This window comes from Neltuma alba, unplaced genomic scaffold, assembly GCF_004799145.2.
Source record: "Neltuma alba isolate B1F8T4 unplaced genomic scaffold, ASM479914v2 tig00007615_pilon, whole genome shotgun sequence".
NCBI lineage: Eukaryota > Viridiplantae > Streptophyta > Magnoliopsida > Fabales > Fabaceae > Neltuma > Neltuma alba.
Window position 1 is genome coordinate 162776 of NW_021634828.1, and position 20461 is coordinate 183236.

Sequence of the window (20461 nt, forward strand, 5' to 3'; positions counted from 1 at the left end):
TCAGGGTTTATTCCAAAAGTATACTAGCTCCTGTCCTAAATATAAGACTTCGTTTGATTTTTATTTTTGTTTTCAATATAAAACCCCAATCTATTTTGTCTCTCATGTTTATCTGTTTTTATTTAAGGTAATCCTTCCAATAATGATAATTCTAGTCAATATACTTTATTAACAAGGATATTTTAGGAAAGACAACACTTATATTATAAATAACTAAATTTATTTTTTTAATCATTTCAAATTAGTCAACTAACTTTTATATTTAGCACTGACAGTATATAATGATTTGGAAATTGTTCCCTATCATAAAAAACTCGTTTAATTATTTTCTCCGAGTCAACATTGAAGAAGATTACAGAGCTGTATGTGAAGAAAAAGAAAGAGCCTTTTGAAGAGAGAATAGTAGTGCCCCAGACACAAGCTGAAAGCATACGGGTGAGAAGGATGGCTCAGGACATAATTGATGCATACGAGGATGAGATTAACCGACAACGGTCACATTTTAGTATGACGTCACATTTGGATGGATTGAAGAAGTGGGAGGTGTTAGTGGTGAGTGGTCATGGAAATTCTGCCTTTACTGCTATAGCAAGTAGTGGGAAGATTTTGGTGTTTGATTAACAAGAATTGTAAGCATCTATGTTCCTGTGTGCCCATCTCCAGAAAAAGTTATTCTCTTAGTTAACCTTCCTTTCCCTGCATATATCATCAGAGACACGCGCGGATGTTGCTTCTGAGAAAATTTAAAAGGAAAACTGAAAGGCAAAACCAAAAGGATATCTTAAAACTCCCTTTCCTTCACCACTGTAGACGTTTGGGTTTCAAAACGGAAAACTCTTTACCGGAAAAGTATAAGGCATGGATGAGCAACATATGAAATCCAAAGCACTTTCTTGAGAAGAAGATAAAAAGTGAGGTTATGGAGGTAGCGGACGACGGACCAGCCGAAGGAAGAATGGAGCAGAGGAAGGAAGAGACTATTTCAGAAGAACATGTCGTTTGGAAATTTGAATTGGTGTGAAGCGATTAGGACGACAAAAATTTGAATTGTCAGATAAAGCGAAGGTGATCCTGTTCTTCTTCATTCTGCTTTTCACTCCTGCTATTTGGGGCTATTCTCCCTGCTTCTTTCTTAGCCATTTTTTAATGTCCCGAAATTAGAAAAGATGCTGTTAGAAAGAATGGAGAGTTTTTTCCCAATCGGGATAGAGATAGGGGTCAGGGAAGGGAAGGGAAAAGTTGAAGAGATAAAGAGAGGCATGTGGAATATTTAATTTAAAAGAGATCAGAAGAGTAACACTCTAACATCTTCATCGCTGAGCATTTCTTTGGCTCCTCCATTTTAGCATTCTCCTCCATCGTATTGAACCCTAGGCGTGAGACATCTTAGAGATATCATCAAACGCCTAACTTCCTAACTCATCTACCCCCGAATTTCGAGTTCTCCTCACCTTTGCCGTCGTGGTCCTCAGTCTATGCGTCGTGTAGCTCGGCCATTCCCTCAGTTCGTGGTGGTCGACTGCTCGTCGCCGTTTCCACTGTGTGTAGCTCGGCTGCGTCTCAGTTCGTGGTGATCCATGTGGATTCTTTCATTCTGGATTTTCGGTAGGCTCTCCCCACCCCAATCCCTCCCCCCCCCCCCCGGGGCGGGAGTCGGTGGATATATAGATTTCTCTTTATATTGCGCTAGTTTAATTCAGTAATGTATGTGTTCTAGCTTTTATTTTGGTCTTTTGCTTCTACCAAGTTGATATAGCTCTTCCTGGGGCAGAACAGATGTGAAAAAGGGAGAGAGCGCGTTTTAGTAGAACTTGTTAGGTTTTGATGAACTCCCATGCTATGTTGTATGTTTTTGAATTATTAAATCATATTTTTTACCAGACGAAGGAATTCGTATTTTTAATGCCCCAAGTTGCTGTTCTTTTGGTGGCTATACAAGTATTGGAGTGGGTTTTATATCTGTTAAATCCGCCTGTCCCAAACAGTACACAATTTTGAGATTTTAAAGCCAAAATATACCGTGGAACCTCTAACAGAACCTATTTAAGTATATGGAAGGATGGATATCTACAAGTGAGCATTTAGCATCAATTAATAATCTATGGTGATTCATTTTTTTTTTTAAAAAAAAAAAATCCCATTCACGCCGTAACTGATAAATACTAACCTCAAAACTTTTCTGATTCTTTCTGATCTTCAGAAATTGGAGATTGTCTTTTTTGTTCTTTCCCCTTATTTCTCGCAAGAAATCTCTTTGGACCATTTCTTCAATTTGTTTCAAATTTCTTATGTTCTTTTGTAGATACACGATGGAAATCAGCGTAAATCTATTTTCTTCTTCAGGTACATGCTTGCAAAAGGTCCTGGCATGGTTTTATCTATTCGCTTATTTGGAATCTGGCCTAAATATTCATTTCTTTGTATATTGATCTGTAGACTTTTAAACTGTACTTATTTTCAAACAGCTACACTACTCTGCATTAATATAGAGAAGTTCAAAATACAAATGTGGAGATAGAGCTATCTGAGAGCACACTTCGTCAGTGTGGGTGTGGAAGTGGGATTGTACCCTTATATGTGCATTTATGTTCTTTTACTACTTTCAGCTTGCGATGTGCTTTGGCCACTAGAAAGGAAACGGCAGAGGTTATTCTTCCTATTGGGATTGGCACTAATTCTAGAGCTGGACATTGAGAGCATTAGAACACTCTTACCTGATTGGTATGATCTATCTTCTCTCATTTGTGACTGATATCTTGAAATTTGATTTATGATGTGGTTGGGATCCGGTTCATCATTTTGTAGGCAGAAAATTAAACACATGTGAAGGGCTTAGCGAAAGCCTCCACTATATCTGTGGATGTATTTGTCTTGACTTCAGTATGTAAAATCAACTATTTTCTTCTTCAGTGAAAATCTATTGCTAGTGGTCGTGGAATGTCATGTCAAATATCCATAACAAGTTTGACAGTGTCCTGGAGATTCCCTCCTTTTTTCATGTATGCTTCAACATTTTCCTAGGGGAGACTGAATCATTATTCCGCAGGGGATGAATCAAAATTACCTTCAATTTATATTTCGTTTCTCAGTAATATCATACAGAGTCAACTTGTGATCCTTTGTTTTGCTGAGCCTTATATAAGTCATGGCAGATTCTTTGATCATCTTGATGTTAGTCACTTAGACTTACCTCCTAACTCCTAAGAGTTGTCTTTACTTTATTCAAGTATTGAATTCCCTAGGGACTAGTACTGGATTAAATTTTGTACCAAAATTATCTTAATGCACTTAATTGGAAAAAAAATGAAATAACAACCATAGTTTAAGAGTAACAGTTTTAATATATTAAATAAGAACAACTACTAAGAGGACTTCCCTGATGGTGAGATCTCTTAATATGTTGTTTGGCGACTTCCCTGACCCCTTTTTCTACCTGAGACGTCTCTTCTTCCTTTTTCCTTAATCACAATATCCTCTTCATGAAAATGATGCATATCAGGTTTCATTTCTTACTTCAAGAAACACATATTGTTCAATCTCATATAAGAATTTGGTGATCTGCTCAATTTACCTTCTACGATCATGGGGTCGCACGGAAGAAGAGCAGGAAAGCTGGTCTTCGACTCATTTCGAAGTTGCTCTTGGAGGATTATGCCCAAAACTGAAATTCTACTATCCAATAAAAGATTTTCCCAGTTTGAACACTTGATGGTTCCTGCATGGAATAGAGCTAAACTTCATATTCGGATTTCATCACACTCTCTTATATCACAAAGACTACGCTTACAGGGTAGAGTACACAGGAACTTGGGTAATCCATTTCTCAATGAGGCGAGGAGATTTTACTCTGTGAATCAGTATGATTATGTGCAGCAACATCGCAAGTCCCGAGGTTTTAGATGGTGGTTTCGTGCTGGTGTGTTGATAGTAACATGTTGTTCATGTGTTATTGTCAAGATATTCTATGATCATCTGCACATTGTTCCCTATCACGATAGAACACGTTTAATCCTCTTCTCCGAGTCTACGTTGAGGAGGCTCGCAGAGATGCATTTCATGAAAAAGAAAAAAGTCTTTTGAAGGGAAAATATTGCCTGATACTCATCTTGAAACTATACGGTTACGAAGGATAGCTCGGGACATAATTGATGCATGCGAAGAAGAGATCCAACGACAAGGGTCACAACTTAGTACCACGTCACATTTGGATGGATTGGACTGGGAGGTGCTAGTGGTGACTGGTTCTGGACATTCCTTTGCTACAGAGTGTGGGAAGATTGTGTTGTTTGATTGGATGCTTGAGCATGTCACAAGTGATGCAGAGATAGCATTCCTCATCGGACGTGAGGTAGGTGTGTGTGTGTATGCATGCATGTGTGCTTGGAATTGTAATTTGTTGGCTCCTTGATTATATGATTACAAATGAGGCCTTATATTTAGGACTAAAGGTAAAATTTTTATATTGTGTTGGCTAGTTGCGACTTTGAACTCTCATATATGTTCTGCTCTTTTAGATTGGGCATATTGTGGCTCAACATTATGCTGAAAACTTGACAATATCTTATTGCATCGAGATTCTAATGGCCATCCTCAATCCAATTGGCTTATGGGATGCATTCAGGAATGAATATGGCACTCCTGTCGCTCATATCTTATTGGCGTAAGCTATATTCACTCTCAACTACTAATTAACCTTCAACACCTTTTATGTCTTTATTAAAACTGCATGCTTGTTTATTCCTGGGTTTGATTTGCTGAGATAAAATTCTCATTCTAGGAACGTAACATGGCCTTTTTTTTCGATATAATTGTACCATTTCATCCTTTCATAACTTGCAGGCAAGAATTTGAAGCAGATTACATCGGGATACGTTTAAGTGCTTTAGCTGGATACGATCCCAGGGAGGCTCCAAAATTCTTGGAGAAGATAGACGAGTTTTGGGTTGCCAACATTGTGTCCCCAACTCCAAAAAGGAGGGCAAAATATCTGTCATCTCCTGAGAACATGTGGCAACCTCTTTCTATATACTTACGGGGATGTTTAAAGCAGGACAAATGAGGTACCTCCTTGGTTGGTTATTGGGAGGGTTTGGAATGAACGGCTTTGGAGGGGATGACTGCAATTTAAATTAGTTTAATTCTGTTATCAGAGTAACTTTATTATTTGCTTCAAATTTCGTCATTCTCAATCTTGTTACTACTAATGTTGGAAGCACTGATGAATTGATGATGATCTGATGAAGAATTGTAACATCAACTGCTTTTAAGGTAAAAACATGTCATGTTTATGAACAAGAAAAAAGATAAGATCACCCTTATATGCTAGAAAAGAAGAATACACATAAGAAATGGTGAATTCTGACCCCTTTTTTCCTAAATAAAAATGGAGAAAAATGAAATGGGCAGTCTGACAATCTTTTAGGATGATCGGCGGGTTTGAACGCTCAAAAAACCATAAAAATTTTTAGATTTTGCTAAAACATATTGTTGGACTTGTGTGGTCATAGAACTCAGCAGTTGAGCAATCAGTACCAATTAATGTCTGAAAGAAATGTGACTTCAATTTTATTACATGTCATTTTCTCAGACATTTTCAGTCTTCAAGAAGTTTAGAAAAAACATTATGCATGTATTTGATTTTTATTATTTAGTGAATATGGATACACACAAGGCGGCCATAAATGCTTCTATGGCGCCATTACGTGTTGTAATGATCATAAAGAAAGTTCCAGACTAGGCGCCCAGAAAATATTACAAATTGAATCAGTGTCATTGAATCCAAAGATGGCAAGCTGCTTGAGATGAAAAATAATTGCAGAAAATTATATGTGCTGCATTTAATTTTTTTAGTATTATGTTATTCAACTGTGTTGTTAGTACTAACCAACTATTCATGCGTTTGTAATATTATGATCCACATAATAGTAAAGTTAACAAATCATAAGATTAATTTCTTTTATACCATATTATGTTAATTATAAATTATATGAAATTTTATAAGAAATAAAACTCATTTTTTGTTTAACTTTTCTGAAACTAATTTAAAACAGCTAAGTATATTTTATAGATTTTCAATAAAAGAATATTAAGAATAAATATCATTGTTGACTCTTACAGTTTAATGAAATTTTGCTTTGATAGTTTCATATTACAGTTTTTGGTCCTTATAGTTTTATAATGATTTGATCTGAGTTAATGTTATTACATATAGGGATTAAAACAAAAACTCATTAAAAGTACATGGACTCATCCGGTCAATATACTTTTAACTGGTTTTGGTTTTGGCACTTATACATTTAGCAGATTTCAGTATTTTCTTTACATTTAAAGAAAATACCGTTAAACCAAGTCTTATGAAATTAAACCAAGTCTTATAAAATTATAGGAATCAAAACTTATTATTTGAAATTAATCAAATTATAGGAATTAAAACTAGTTGATGGTTCAAAGATTAAATTCCGGTCAGACTATTGGATTAATGATTATGGCCCTTTGAAGCATCTTTCTTTAGCTCCTCTCTCTGACGCTGATCTCTCCAAGACAATTTTAGATTATATAGATGAGAATGGTTGCTAGAATTGGAATTTATTTCACCATCTTCTACCTCAGAATATTTTGCAAGGTATATCTGAAACTACTCTGGATAGAAATCAAATAGAGCCTTTGTGTTCTTGGAACCTAACATCAATTGGGAAATTCACAATCAGATCAGCTTACCGAGCATTAGAAGCCCCCAAATGGAACAATGCAGAACATATTTGGACACATTTATGGAAGCTCCCTATGCCACAACGTGTTCGGACCTCCATGTGGCTTCTTCTTAAAAGAGATTACTTACTAATGTGAAAGATGCAGAAGAGGGATCACTTCAGAACATCGGTGTGGGCTTTGCCAAGGAGGGACGGAAGATATTGATCACGTCTTTAAAAATTGCCCTACGGCTTCCACCATTCGGAAGAAAATTTTACCCCATGATCTGCATATTGACTTCTTTGGTCACAGTCTAGTGTCTTGAATAGAGAAGATGCTGCTCAAAAGCTCTCAAAGCTGGACATTTCTTGGATAATTGGGTTTTGCATTGTTTGTTGGAAGCTTTGGGAGGCTCGCAATCATCGCATTTTTGCAAATGGATCTTATACCACAGAAGCAATTTTGACTCACATTAGAGCTACAAATAAACAAACTGTACAGAGCTATACTACCTTTGGACTTCTTTTGTAAATATTTGTAGCTACTTCTGCTTTGTACAGACTTTACATTAAATGAATTCCTTCTTCTATTTTTTAAAAAAAACCAAAAACTAGTTCAGGCGGGTACATGCCAAGCCCAAAATATGGGTCGCATGGTTCACGGTTGATGAATAGTAAAGTTTTTCACAGGTTACATACTTTAAAGAAATGTTTATTACATTGATATTGACAGGTTATGATTATATTGATTTTATGTTTGTAATATTTTTAAATAAAAATCAATACTTCAGTTTCATTTGATTATTTATATAATTTTAGCTATCAATACTGTACGCTGTAAGCAGCATATGTCTTGGCCTGCTCTCTATCTTCTGTTTCTGAAAGTCTGGATTGGATGACGGAGAGAGTAGTTCGGACGGCGAAGGAAGTAGATCGGATGGTGGTGGCACACCGGTGGTTGCTCCTTCTTCCTTGACGACAAGCAACGAGCGTTAACTAGGAAGCGGAAAAAGGAAATTGAGCAAAGAAAAATGAGAGAATTATAATTAGGTTTCAAAAAAGAGATTTAACTATCTTAAAATTCATTGACAAATGAATAACAAACAATGACAAGTTTATGATAAAGAAATGACAGTAAGTCTTGACATTATGACTATTTAATAATTAAATTTCTTTTTTGGGACCTCTTGTTAATTCTCCCGATAAAGATTTGCTTATGGACAAAATATGAACTTATAAAGTGCTACCTTTGATCTTTAACATAAAAGCTAATTTCACAATCAATTTGATCCTAAATATAAGACTCCAATCCACTTTGTTTTTATTTTTATTTATTTTTTCTAAGGTAATCCTCATAGACATAGTGGTTGTACATTGTAGGTTTCATCAAATAGTAATCCCAGCTAATACATATTATTAGGAAGAGTATTTTAGGAAAAACAATACATATTTATTACAAATAATTAATTTAATTATTTTCTTAATTTATTTAAATTAGTCAATTAGTTTTTATATTAAGAATGAAAAGTAGTATTAAAACATAACATTTGAGTCCAAGGAACAAGGGCCTGTTTATCAGGGCATTTTGGGAGGTAATCATGCGATATAAACGGCAAACTGTGCGATTGATAAAATTTGGTTATTTGTATTAGCGTTTAGGAGATTGTGCTTTTCCATCAAAAGCCAAAATAAGTCAAAAGTAAAAATTTGTTACTTATATTTTTCAATCATTGAGAGAGAAAAGTGACGAGTGTTAAAATTAAAGGCGGAGAGAAGTTTTTTTTTTAAAAAAAGGTTGGGTTCCCCCTTTAAAGAATTTTTACTCCTTCTAATTCTTATTATAAGCTTAAAATAACTAATTTATGAATAATAAAAAATTATTTAAAATTAATTAAAAGTAATAAATAGGTTACAAACACACTTTTGATTTCAAATATTCCTCTTGTCTTATTTATAAGTCAAAAAAAGAAGGTTTTTCTTGATCTTATTTATAAGTCACTTCTTTAAATTTTTAATATGAATATGCTATTTTATCCTCTATTTATTATAGTGTAAACGATTATTTTTGAAGTGTATATATTAAATAAAGATAAAGTTAGAAAATTATTATATTTTAAAGATGAATTAATGCAATTCAAGATTTTTCTTAATATGTGTTAAATATATTAAAAATGCTTTATAACTAAGATGACATGAGTATGCCCTCATAATCTAAGTAATTTTTTTACTTTACAAACTAACTTTTATAAAAAAATCAATCCAAACACAAATCAAATTAGCCAATCTAATTTTTACCTAATCTTACTTTTTTAAAAGTCAAATTAAAAATAAATTACCTTTTTTACCGCTAATCCAAACATACCCCAAATTGATAGGCTTGACATAGAAAGATTGAAGAACTGCCTAACTCATAAGATTATGCCACATAAACTTTGAAATCCAAGTAATTATGTCAACCAAACAAGTGAAACTTATATGGCATTAGGGTGATGGTGATTCAAAACAATGCTCATGAATTAAACGAGAATTCTCCTTTAAATTTGTTACCATTTATGAAGGATTTCGGGGTGTACATGGATACGACCACTACATGATTACACAACAAATAACACTAAATGGAAGAGAGAAGAAGAATACCGTTGGCCAAAAAAACAAAGAAAGAAGACTATTCATAGAGAACATACACATGCTTGTAATTAAACTAACTCCCTAGAACTGATATTATCACATATCTCACATATGGGTAGTTAAAAGGATTTAAATTTTAAACCATAAAGGCAATACTTCATTTTTGGATCTATATATTCCGTTATTCACAAAATAGTCCTACTAGTATTGGAATTGGGTCCTAATCCACTAAGAATGGATTAAACATAATTTAACAATTTACTGATACAAATCCTGGGCTATTTTATTTTCTACTCTAAAAATGAATGGTGGTGCATACTAGTGGTGGTTTATTAATTTCATGGAGAAATGAAGAGGACTTCACTAAAAAGTAGAATAATTTCATGGAGAAATGAAGAGGGCTTCACTAAAAAGGTCTCTACGACTGTATGAACTTGGTTTTTAAATGATAAAACTCCACATAAAGAAATTTGAAAGGAAAAATTGCAAATAAAAACCCTCCAGTATATAAAATAGTAATGAGAGACCCTGAATTTGGAAAATAGCTAGAAAGGACGGGATCCCAAATTGCAAATATGGAATCTTGGTTAAAAGATAAAAACATCCTTCTGCTTTTTATATCCTATTCCCATATCCATCTCTCTCAATTTCTTTTGCGATCTCTATTTTCATTTGCTACATCCTCACAAACCCACCTTCTAAAACTTTAATTGCATTCACCATCTCTCTCACTAGATTCCTCTCTCTTTCTCTCTCTCACCCAAAATGATGAAAACGATGAGGCTCATTATTAATCACCTGGAAGTTGCTTTTCACTGAAAACAAAAACCCAATATCCATTCAATGCTTCTCATAACTTTGATTATGAGTTGTGGGCTGTAACTAAAGGACACAATTCATTCACTCGATCGCGAGTAATAGTACGCCACCTAATGATATTAGAAACTAGGATCCATCGTCACAAACCCACCTTCTATGGATAGCTGAGAAGTAAGAACTATTATATACGATCAACTAATGATATTTATACTGAATGGAAATGGTACACCACCTATTTAGTATTTGAATGTAAATTGATTGGGAGTAACATTGTGATGAAATAAGAAGGGAGATTAGTCTTGATGTCATTTTGATTCTCATTATAACTTTGTGCCCACGATATGGATGCTCCTGATTGAACCTCAATCTTCACAACATATATATAGCAACATTGTAGAGCTATTTAAATTCTCATTTCAACAGAGAAATTTAAAATTATACGAAAACCTTATCGGAACATGTTATTGGCCTTACTTAACTTGTCATTGGCCTAATTGGACTTGTCATGAATCTTATATCAAAAGTGCTTCTGTCAAATAAATTACAAATTCTCATTTCAACAGAAAAATTTAAAATTGTATGAAAACCTTATCAGAACTTATCATTGGCCTTACTAACTTGTCATTGGCCTAAGTGAAATTGTCATGAATCCTATATCAGAAGTGCTTGCTGTCAAAGAAATATGCAAATTCTCATTTCAACAGAGAAATTTAAAGTTGCACAAAAACCTTATCGGAACTTGTCATTGGCCTAACTGAACTTGTCATGAATCCTATATCAGATGTGTTTGCTGTCAAGAAAATCTGTAAATTCTCATTTCAATAGAGAAATTTAAATTGTATGAAAACCTTATCGAACTTGTCATTAGCCTTACTTAAATTGTTCTGTTGAAATGAGAATTTGTATATTTCTTTGACAGCAAACATTTCTGATATAAGATTCATGAAAGTTCAGTTTAAGGCCAATGACAAGTTCCGATAAGGTTTTGTGCAAATTTTAAATTTTTCTGTTGAAATGAGAATTTGCAGATTTCTTTGACAGCAAGCACTTCTGATATAGGATTCATGACAAGTTAAGTTAGGCCAATGACAAGTTCCGATAAGGTTTTCGTACAACTTTAAATTTCTCTGTTGAAATGAGAACTTGCATATTTCTTTGACAGCAAGCACTTCTGATATAGGATTCATGACAATTTCAGTTAGGCCAATGACAAGTTAAGTAAGGTAATGACAAGTTCTGATAAGGTTTTCGTACAAATTTAAATTTCTTTGATGAAATGAGAACTTGCATATTTCTTTGACGGCAAGCACTTCTGATATAGGATTCATGACAATTTCATTAGGCCAATGACAAGTTAAGTAAGGCCAATAACAAGTTCTGATAAGGTTTTGTACAACTTTAAATTTCTCTATTGAAATGAGATGTTGCATATTTCTTTGACAGCAAGCACTTCTGATATAAGATTCATGACAATTTCAGTTAGATCAATGACAAGTTAAGTAAGGCCAATCACAAGTTCCAATAAGGTTTTTGTACAACTTTAAATTTCTCTGTTGAAATGAGAATTTGCATATTTTTTTGACAGCAAGCACTTCTAATATAGGATTCATGACAAGTTCAATTAGGCAATGACAAGTTAAGTAAGGCCAATGACAAGTTCCGATAAGGTTTTCATACAATTTTAAATTTTCTGTTGAAATGAGAATTTGCAGATTTATTTGACAGCAAGCACTTCTGATATAGGATTCATGACAAGTTCAGTTAGGCTAATGACAAGTTAAGTAAGCCAATGACATGTTCCGATAAGGTTTTTACAATTTTAAATTTTTCTGTTGAAATGAGAATTTAAATAGCTCTACAATGTTGCTATATATATGTTGTGAAGATTGATATTCAATCAGGAGCATCCATATGGTGGGCACAAAGTTATAATGAGAATCAAAATGACATCAAGACTAATCTCCTTCTTATTTCATCACAATGTTGCTCCCAATCAATTTACATTCAAATACTAAATAGGTGGCGTACCATTTCCATTCAGCATAAATGTCATTAGTTGATCTTATATAATAGTTCCAACTTCCCAGCTATCCATAGAAGGTGGGTTTGTGACGATGGATCCTAGTTCCTAATATCATTAGGTGACATACTATTACTCACGATCGAGTGAATGAATCGTGTCCTTTAGTTACTGCCACAGCTTATAATCAAAGTTACGAGAAGCATTGAATGGATATTGGGTTTTGTTTCAGCGAAAAGCAACTTCCAGGTGATTAATAACAGCCTCATCGTCTTCATCATTGTGGGTGAGAGAGAGAAAGAGAGACGAATCTAGTGAGAGAGATGGTGAATGCAATTAAAGTTTTAGAAGGTGGGTTTGTGAGGATAGAGCAGATGAAAATGGAGATCGCAAAAGAAATTGAGAGAGATGGATATGGGAACAGGATATGAAAAGCAGAAGGATGTTTTTGTTTTTTAACCAAGATTTCATATTTGTAATTTGGGACCCAGTCCTTTCCAGCTATTTTTCAAATTCAGGATCCCTCATTGCTATTTTATATATTGGAGGGTCTTTATTTGAAATTTTTCAATTTGAAATTACCATACATCATATTTGGTAACAATATTTTATATGGGATTCTCTTTTTTTAAATTGACCCCTGGGTTTATGGATTTAGACCTCACACGAAATGAAGTAATCGGTCATCTTTAATTCATTTGCTGTGGCCACTTCTTGATTTTGAGGTTCTCTTTGACTTGTCTGAGTGTGGCCAAATAGAAAGTTGGATTGTGACAAAACACAAACCATATGAAGTGCAAGAAGATACATCAGAATTCATAACCTCTTGCTCGCTGTCCAGTCCTTTTTTCCCCCTGGGGTATGATGTCCAGTCTTGTTTTGTGGGCTCCTTCAGCTATTAAATTTGAAATGTGGTGGGACCAACCATTGGTCGAGATGATAAGTAACTTCACTCACTTAAAAAAGAAAACACAAATTTTAATTACATAAATATGTTTGTTAGGGGGATTTTAACTTTAAACACTCTCAACCGGACATGGATTAATACACAACAAATGCCTCAAATCTAACTGAGGTTAGTTTATGGACTAAAGTGACTTAGGCTATCCTAAACTCACACACACACACACAAAATGATGTCATATTTAATTGCTAAACAGATAAGATATAATTTGAAGAAAAATTTTCGACTTATATATATATATCAAGTATTAGGGACTCAATTTTTCTTCAGTAACGTCAAAGGTTTAAATTTTTATAAATAAAAATTTTACATTGAAAATATTTATCATAATTGATATTGACAATATTTAAATATGACCTACGAGTATCGAAGGCTGGACGGTTGAGTGAAAAATTAGTGAATATGATGAGAAATAATACTCGTAACTATTTTATTAAAATAATAAGGATATATTTTTTTAAAAAAAAAATACTTTTTCTTTGTGCACCTCAATTACCAAAGGCGGAATAAAAGAAAACAGCTCAACAGCCCGTAATGCTGGCGGCCCAAGAAGAAGAAGAAGATAGGCTTTGTCCTAATTAAATATTAATTAGACGCCATAGGATAATTAATTAAGCAAGTAGGCACTGAACTAGATGCTCATTCTATTCGATGATCCACATAATTGTAAAGTTAACAAATTATAAGATTACTTTTTTTAACGATATTATGTTGATATTTTGATTATAGATTATATGAAATTTTAGTAAAAACAATTTTTGTTTAACTTTTCTGAAACTAATTTAAAATAGAAAAGTATATCTATATTTTATAGCTTTTCAGTAAAAGAACTAATGGTTAATATCATTATTTGTCCTTAAAATTTGTTCAAATTTTGATTTTGGTTCCTATAATTTTAAATTGTGGTCTTTGGTCTTATAATTCCTAAAGAATTTTGCCTTACCTAAGGCAGTTAAGTATAAAAATCAAAATCAAAACTCACAGTAAGTCTTTATAAAATCGATAGGAGGAAGAAAATTTTACTTATAGGCAAGGATTAATATAATCTTTAGTCCTTTAAGTATGCCTTTATTGTGGTTTTGGTCCCTTAAATTTTAAACATAAGTTTTAGGGGTTGTTTGAATAAATCCAAACCATGGTTTAGAGAATAGCTTCTGAAAAAAAAAAATTTTGACAATAGATTTTAGAAGAATAGATTTTGTCAAAAAAAAATGATTTTGATAAAATAAGAGTGTTTGGATAATTATTATCAAAAGCACTTTTTCATGTATAAATTACTGAAAAGAACATAAGTTAATATGATGATACATAATTGATAGATTTTAATTTATATTTTTATTTGAAATAACATATTTTTCCAACATAATAATAATATATGAAAAATATAGTTAATTGATAATTATTATGTGTATATATTTATAAAATATAAGATTAAATATATTTTTAGAAAAATGCTTATTTTACTTTAAAAGTTTTAAGCATGAAATCCCATAATATTTCTTCAAAAATTAAATAAACATATGTAAGAACAATTTATTAGTTATGTAATTATTAATAATAATCTATTAATATATAAAAGTAGAGTACAAGACAGGAGTAGTTGATAGCACGACACGTGGCATCGTCTATGGGTAGATAAATGTTCTTTTTTAAACAAAAACCCACTTTTTTGAACAATTTTTTTAAACCATTTTCTACCCATGTTTCTAATAGTCTTATATATCCACGTTGGTAATCGTGTTTAGTTTAAACTAATAAACCTAGAATTTCTTCTTTTTTCAAATTATTTTATATGATCTTATTTATAAATTGATAAATTATAGGAAGGGCTATAATCACAAAATCCAAAACGTGGGGCAATTTTTATTATTTCTTTATGAACAATTTCCTAAAATAAATTGGTTATGAGGATATTGGGATATATTTATCCGATTGTGATTTTATGATCATGACGGTTTTTTATTATATGATCATGGCAGTTTTTTAAATATATTTCGATTTTATTATATCTTTATCAGCAATTTCCTAAAATAAATTGGTTATGAGGATATTGGGGTATATTTATCCGATCGTGATTTATATGATCGTGGCAATTTTTTATTATATGATCGTGATAGTTTTTTTAAATATATTTTGATAATTGGAAGTTTTTAAATTGGTTATGAGGATATTGGGATATATATAATCGTGACAGTTTTTATTATATATTTAAATATAGTGATTCAATTTTGTATACTATACAAAGAGGTACTAAGTCACCCCACATGCTTGCACGAACACTGTGCTAGTCTATTAATATATAAAAGTAGAGTACAAGGTAGGAGTTGCTAGCAATACAACACATGGCATCACCAATGTGTAGATAAATGGTCCTCATTTTTAAATTTTTGTAAAAGTCATGTTTCTACCCATGTTCCCCTACACATGTGCTCCTATTCATGTGTTTTTCCTTTCTTTGTTTTTTTTGGCAAATTATTCACACAAAAAATTGTCCTCACAAAATTTAAAACATGATCTATCTCATGATTATTTGGTGGTTAGTTACAAAGCAAGAGTTGGCTGCAGGCCAACATGCAACAATCAGCCTTTTCGACTATAACAACCCATGGGTGTGGGGTTAGTGATGATTACAGGTAGTAGGGTTGGTTGCATGTATGAGTTTGTGGCTATATACATGTGGTGGTTCGAAGCAACTGTTTTAAGGTAGTTTTTTGGGTAATTCTTTCAGTCTTCACCTCTCCAATTTTAGTCAACAATGAAAGCACCAAATTTTCATTCCATTGATTTGGGTAAAAAGATTTGTCTTAACAATTATGTAGTCACTAAATTTTCATTCCAAAGCTAAAGGCTGATTTACAACTAATTATTTAGTTTTATGTGGATCCAACTGAAAATATAAATATTATCAAATCAAGGTCATAAACTGATTTTCTATTTGAGTTATGATCCTTTCATCTATTAGGTTTTTTCCCCCTTCCCAACAATTGTTGCATGTAAAAAAAAAAAAAAGATAAAAGGTGTCAATTGTACAACTTTTTAGTTGTCTTGAATGTATCTCGTGCATTGTACGGGTATTGAACTAGTTACTATATAAAAGTAGAGTACAAAGCAGGATCTGATGAGAGATTATCAAGTGGTCTCACCATGATGCAGATAAATAGGTTTTATTTTTCTATTTTTGTAAAAATTGAAATTTTATGCACATCTCCCCTATCTATGCGTTCCTCACCCCATCTTAATAAAATTGGCAGTTATCTCTCATAATGAATCTGCCACTTATCTCACATTATTTCTGTTTAAATTATTTTAGTTGAGTTGTTATTTACATTTTAGAATTAAAAGTTATCTTAAAAAGTATCTTAAGTTTAAAGTTAACAAGAGTTATTTATTCCAAAAATATTTATTGTTTATTCTCATTTGAATTGCGTGAAATAACTTCTTTGATTTGAAAATCATGGCAAGTATAAAAGTCATGATATATTATTTTAAAATTTGAAATTTACATTAATTTTAGTGTAATAAATATTTTAAATTTAAAATTAAATAATACAAAAATAATATAACTTCCCATCCTATTAACCAATTATCTTTTATCTATACAGTTTCAAAAATTTAAAAATATATTTAATTTCTCTCTCATACCTTCTTGTTTTTCTTTATTGGTTGCTTCTTCAATAATTTTAAATAGAAAAATAAGTGTGAGCATTATTTTGTAGATGAGAAATGGCCCATTTTGTCATTTCTTAGTTAATAGAACGGTTTTGGATTTTAGATTTTTATAACTGAAATATCTACAATATTTAATTTTTAAAAAGCATTATATATATTATCATCAGTTAAATAATATTCCAACTTGAAAATATAACTGTCTAAAATATAACCAGCAACTTTAAAAACAATAGTATTGCATCAGTGTTATTTTAATTATAATAATAATAATATTTACTTAGATATTTAAAAAATAGAGTAAGTGATGAGTATCCCAATGAAAACAATGAATGCCCCTTTGAGTGTGATTGGAAGGAAAATACACTTCATACTTTGAGAGACTATGAGGCAGCAAAAAGAATGTGGTTACTTATCATTAACCCTCTTTATTATTCTGTTTTTTTCTCTGGAAATTTACAGGTATGGCTACGGTGGAACATGAAGAACAACCTAGGAGGCAGGAAATTTACAAGATGGCCGTGGAATAGAATCTTTGGAACCTTTTGCTGGGTCATCTGGAAAAACAGATGTAGGAAAGCATTCGGGGAGAGTGTAGATCAACCTAGAGACTTAATGCACAAGATCCTATTCCATCTCATGGAAGGGGTAGCTGAAGATAAATATCATCACAAAATCTTCCAGCTTCAAGATCAGAAAGAAACACAACGAGTTTTGCCACCAATGGGTTATGTTCGAGTGGATGTAGATGAATCAAAGAGAGGACAAGGTGAGGCAGCTTGCGGAGGTTTCATCATTGATGAGAACAGACAGTGGAAGTATGGTTTTCAACAAAAGTTAGGCTTCATTCCATCAACTGCAACTGAAATTCACGCTATTGAGTCAAGTCTAAGACTTTGTCAAAAGCTAGGATACAAAAAGATCAAACTGTACACTGGTTCTCTGGAGGCTATTCAACTGTTATTTATGGATTGTGATTAGTCACACCTGTTAAGGAAAAATATTCAGAGACTGAGAGACATCATTTTCACTAACTGGGATTTAGAGATCATACACTCCTTTAGAGAAAACTTAGAATGTGCTAATAAGCTTGCGAGGATGGCCCATTTGATACAACAGAAATTTTTAGTACTACAGGATATTCCTGGTTTTTGTACAGGATATTTAGAAGCTGAAATAGGTAATATGCCTGAAATAGCTAGTGGACTTGTACAGGTAGTTAACTATCCTTGAACTATCTCAAGCTCTAAGCTTCCCTTTGTAATATTAAAAAAAAAAAAAAAGAATCAGAGTCAGAGTAGATAACGGTATTGTAAAAACCCATTTGCCAACTTCTAGCCCCGTATGTATAGCTATCAATTTATTTACTTCCACAATTGAACATATTAGAGATTTGAACGGTACAATGAGTTCTGTGGTTCTGAATAAGAGCAAGTAGAGGTCTAAAATTTGGTAGCTTGTAGTTGTAGGTTGGAGTTGGACTTGGAGAATTTTTTGGGTCCACGCAAAAACTTAGTTCATGTACTATACACATATATACCCATTTTTACTAACAATAAAGCCATTCTACCATTATGGTGATAACAAGGTCACAAAAAAGTGGAGTAAGCTCCAAATCATTTTCAAACATGTTTGAAAATCTAGTATTGGAGCACTGTGCCAGAGGAAAGGGATGGAGAGAAGCTTCTTGGTTCTGCCACCTTGCAACTCGCATGCCTTGGTCTTTTGAGTTTGAAAAAAGTGACTCACAGATCGCAATCATATTTATAGCCCTCGAAGAGGCAATCAATTCACGGTGACCGGTGGGGGAAAAAAAAAACCAAACCTTAATGAAGATCTCACTACCTAGAAAGGGGACCCCACGGTGCTGTAGAAGGATCATCGTGCCAAAAAAAGTGAGATAGGACCAAAGATAACACAGAGAAAACCTAAACGAATGGTGAATTCATACCTGCGCATTGCACGGGTGCTAAACTAGTTTGTATAAAATATAAGATTAATAAGTATTTTTTTTAAAAAATTAAATGAACATATTGTACCTTTTTGCTTTGCTTTCAAACCTGAAGGATATTTTTGTCCATGTTTAGTTGCCCTCCTTTTAACATCCCAAAAGCAAAAAATTTTCACTTTTCTAAAAACCTTGGTTTCCAGCCTCAAACCATGGTTGAAGCAAAAAATCAATTGTCTAAAAATATGTAGGTGTTTGGATGATTTTGAGGTGAAACCATGGTTTAGAGTGTAAAAGTGCTTTTCCTTAGTTATCCAAACACCTTTTTAGTCCCTCAATGGGTAAAATGGTCTAAGTTTTTATTAAATTATAGAGACTAATGTTTTCAATGAAAAAAACTTGATGGACAAAATTTATGATTTGAAATTTAAGAGACCAAAATCAAAATGAAGGCAAACTTGAAAGACCAAAATTTATATTAATCTTATAGGCAAGATAGGAATTTGCAAAATATTACATGGACAACTATTCAATCTCAAGACTATTTTTCAAGATCAGAGGATAGTGGCAATGAGAAGCATCACTAGACATGAATACAACTTCAAAGGAAGTATGATTGTACAACAAAATATAAAGCCCAGGCCCAACAATATGTCACCTCTTCAAATATTTGCCCAAAGAAATTTTACCATGACACCGATTGTGGAGGAATGGGCTTTGCCAAAATCATCACCTAAACTTTAAAAGAGCCCAAGAACTTTTACATTAAGAACACAGTCAGAATGAGTTAATCTTCACAACGTGGCAAATCAATATTCAAATCCCAAATGAAAGGTGTCTATACTTAGTACCCAACTATACCTCGAGCAAAATCTCCTTCAATAGGAGGATACTTATATTGATCGCAAAGGGAGGGGAAGGAATCTAAAATTAATTTTTTCATTACAAGCCTATTACTAGAATTGCAAATTTGTCAAAATAAGCATAAAATGTAAATAGTATCATATAAGATTTTTTTTTTTTCCACACAAGAATAGTAGGTAGAGGTTTAGGCTTGGCCAAGCCAAGGGCAAGGATTATGAAAGGCTCTTCCTAAACGATGCTAATATTAAGTAAGATGAACCTATATTATATTTTCAGGCGTTAACCTAGACACCTTGTTCTAGGATGTTTTTCTAAACGCCGCAATCGAACCCCCTACTTTTTGAGTGAGAGGATGCAGTTGTTACTGCTAACCCATGGACAACGAGTATCATGGAAGATATTACTATGGAACACGAATAAAACATCGTCCCCCCTCCTTCTAGGCTTCTAGGAATGGTTTAGAAGATCTCCTCATGGTAAATGGCTACAAGGCATTTAATTATAAAAAAAAAAATGATCTCCGCTTTTAAATATAAAAACTAAATGAGAAGTTTACTCTAATTCTAAGAATAAAACTTTAATTCACTTTGTGCATGCTAAAAGGGTTTCATTGATAAGAATGACTTCTAATGCAAGTAACTATGGAAACTATGGTTATGAATAATAAAAAGGAAAATTGATGTCGTGTAAAAATGAATGGTGGTGCATGCTAGTGGCGGTTGATTTTCATGGAGAGAGATGAAAAGGGCTTTACTGAATGGGGTTTCTATGATTGTGTGAACGAACTTGGTTTTAGAATTGGCCCCCACCTGGTTATAGATTTAGACCTCACACCCGAATGAACTAAATGCAGGTGTCAAAAC

General features: G+C 32.9%; 1 protein-coding gene across 1 annotated transcript; it reads left to right on the forward strand.

Moving 5' to 3' along the window:
- The first annotated feature begins 1282 nt into the window (after positions 1-1282).
- On the forward strand, positions 1283-5119 carry LOC114752957 (uncharacterized). Its single transcript, XM_028941632.1, has 5 exons — positions 1283-1605; positions 2607-2721; positions 3500-4348; positions 4515-4660; positions 4840-5119. Exons 3-5 carry the CDS (start codon positions 4295-4297, stop codon positions 5057-5059), a joined length of 420 nt encoding a protein of 139 aa, XP_028797465.1. The 5' UTR covers positions 1283-1605; positions 2607-2721; positions 3500-4294; the 3' UTR covers positions 5060-5119.
- Positions 5120-20461: the final 15342 nt, after the last annotated feature.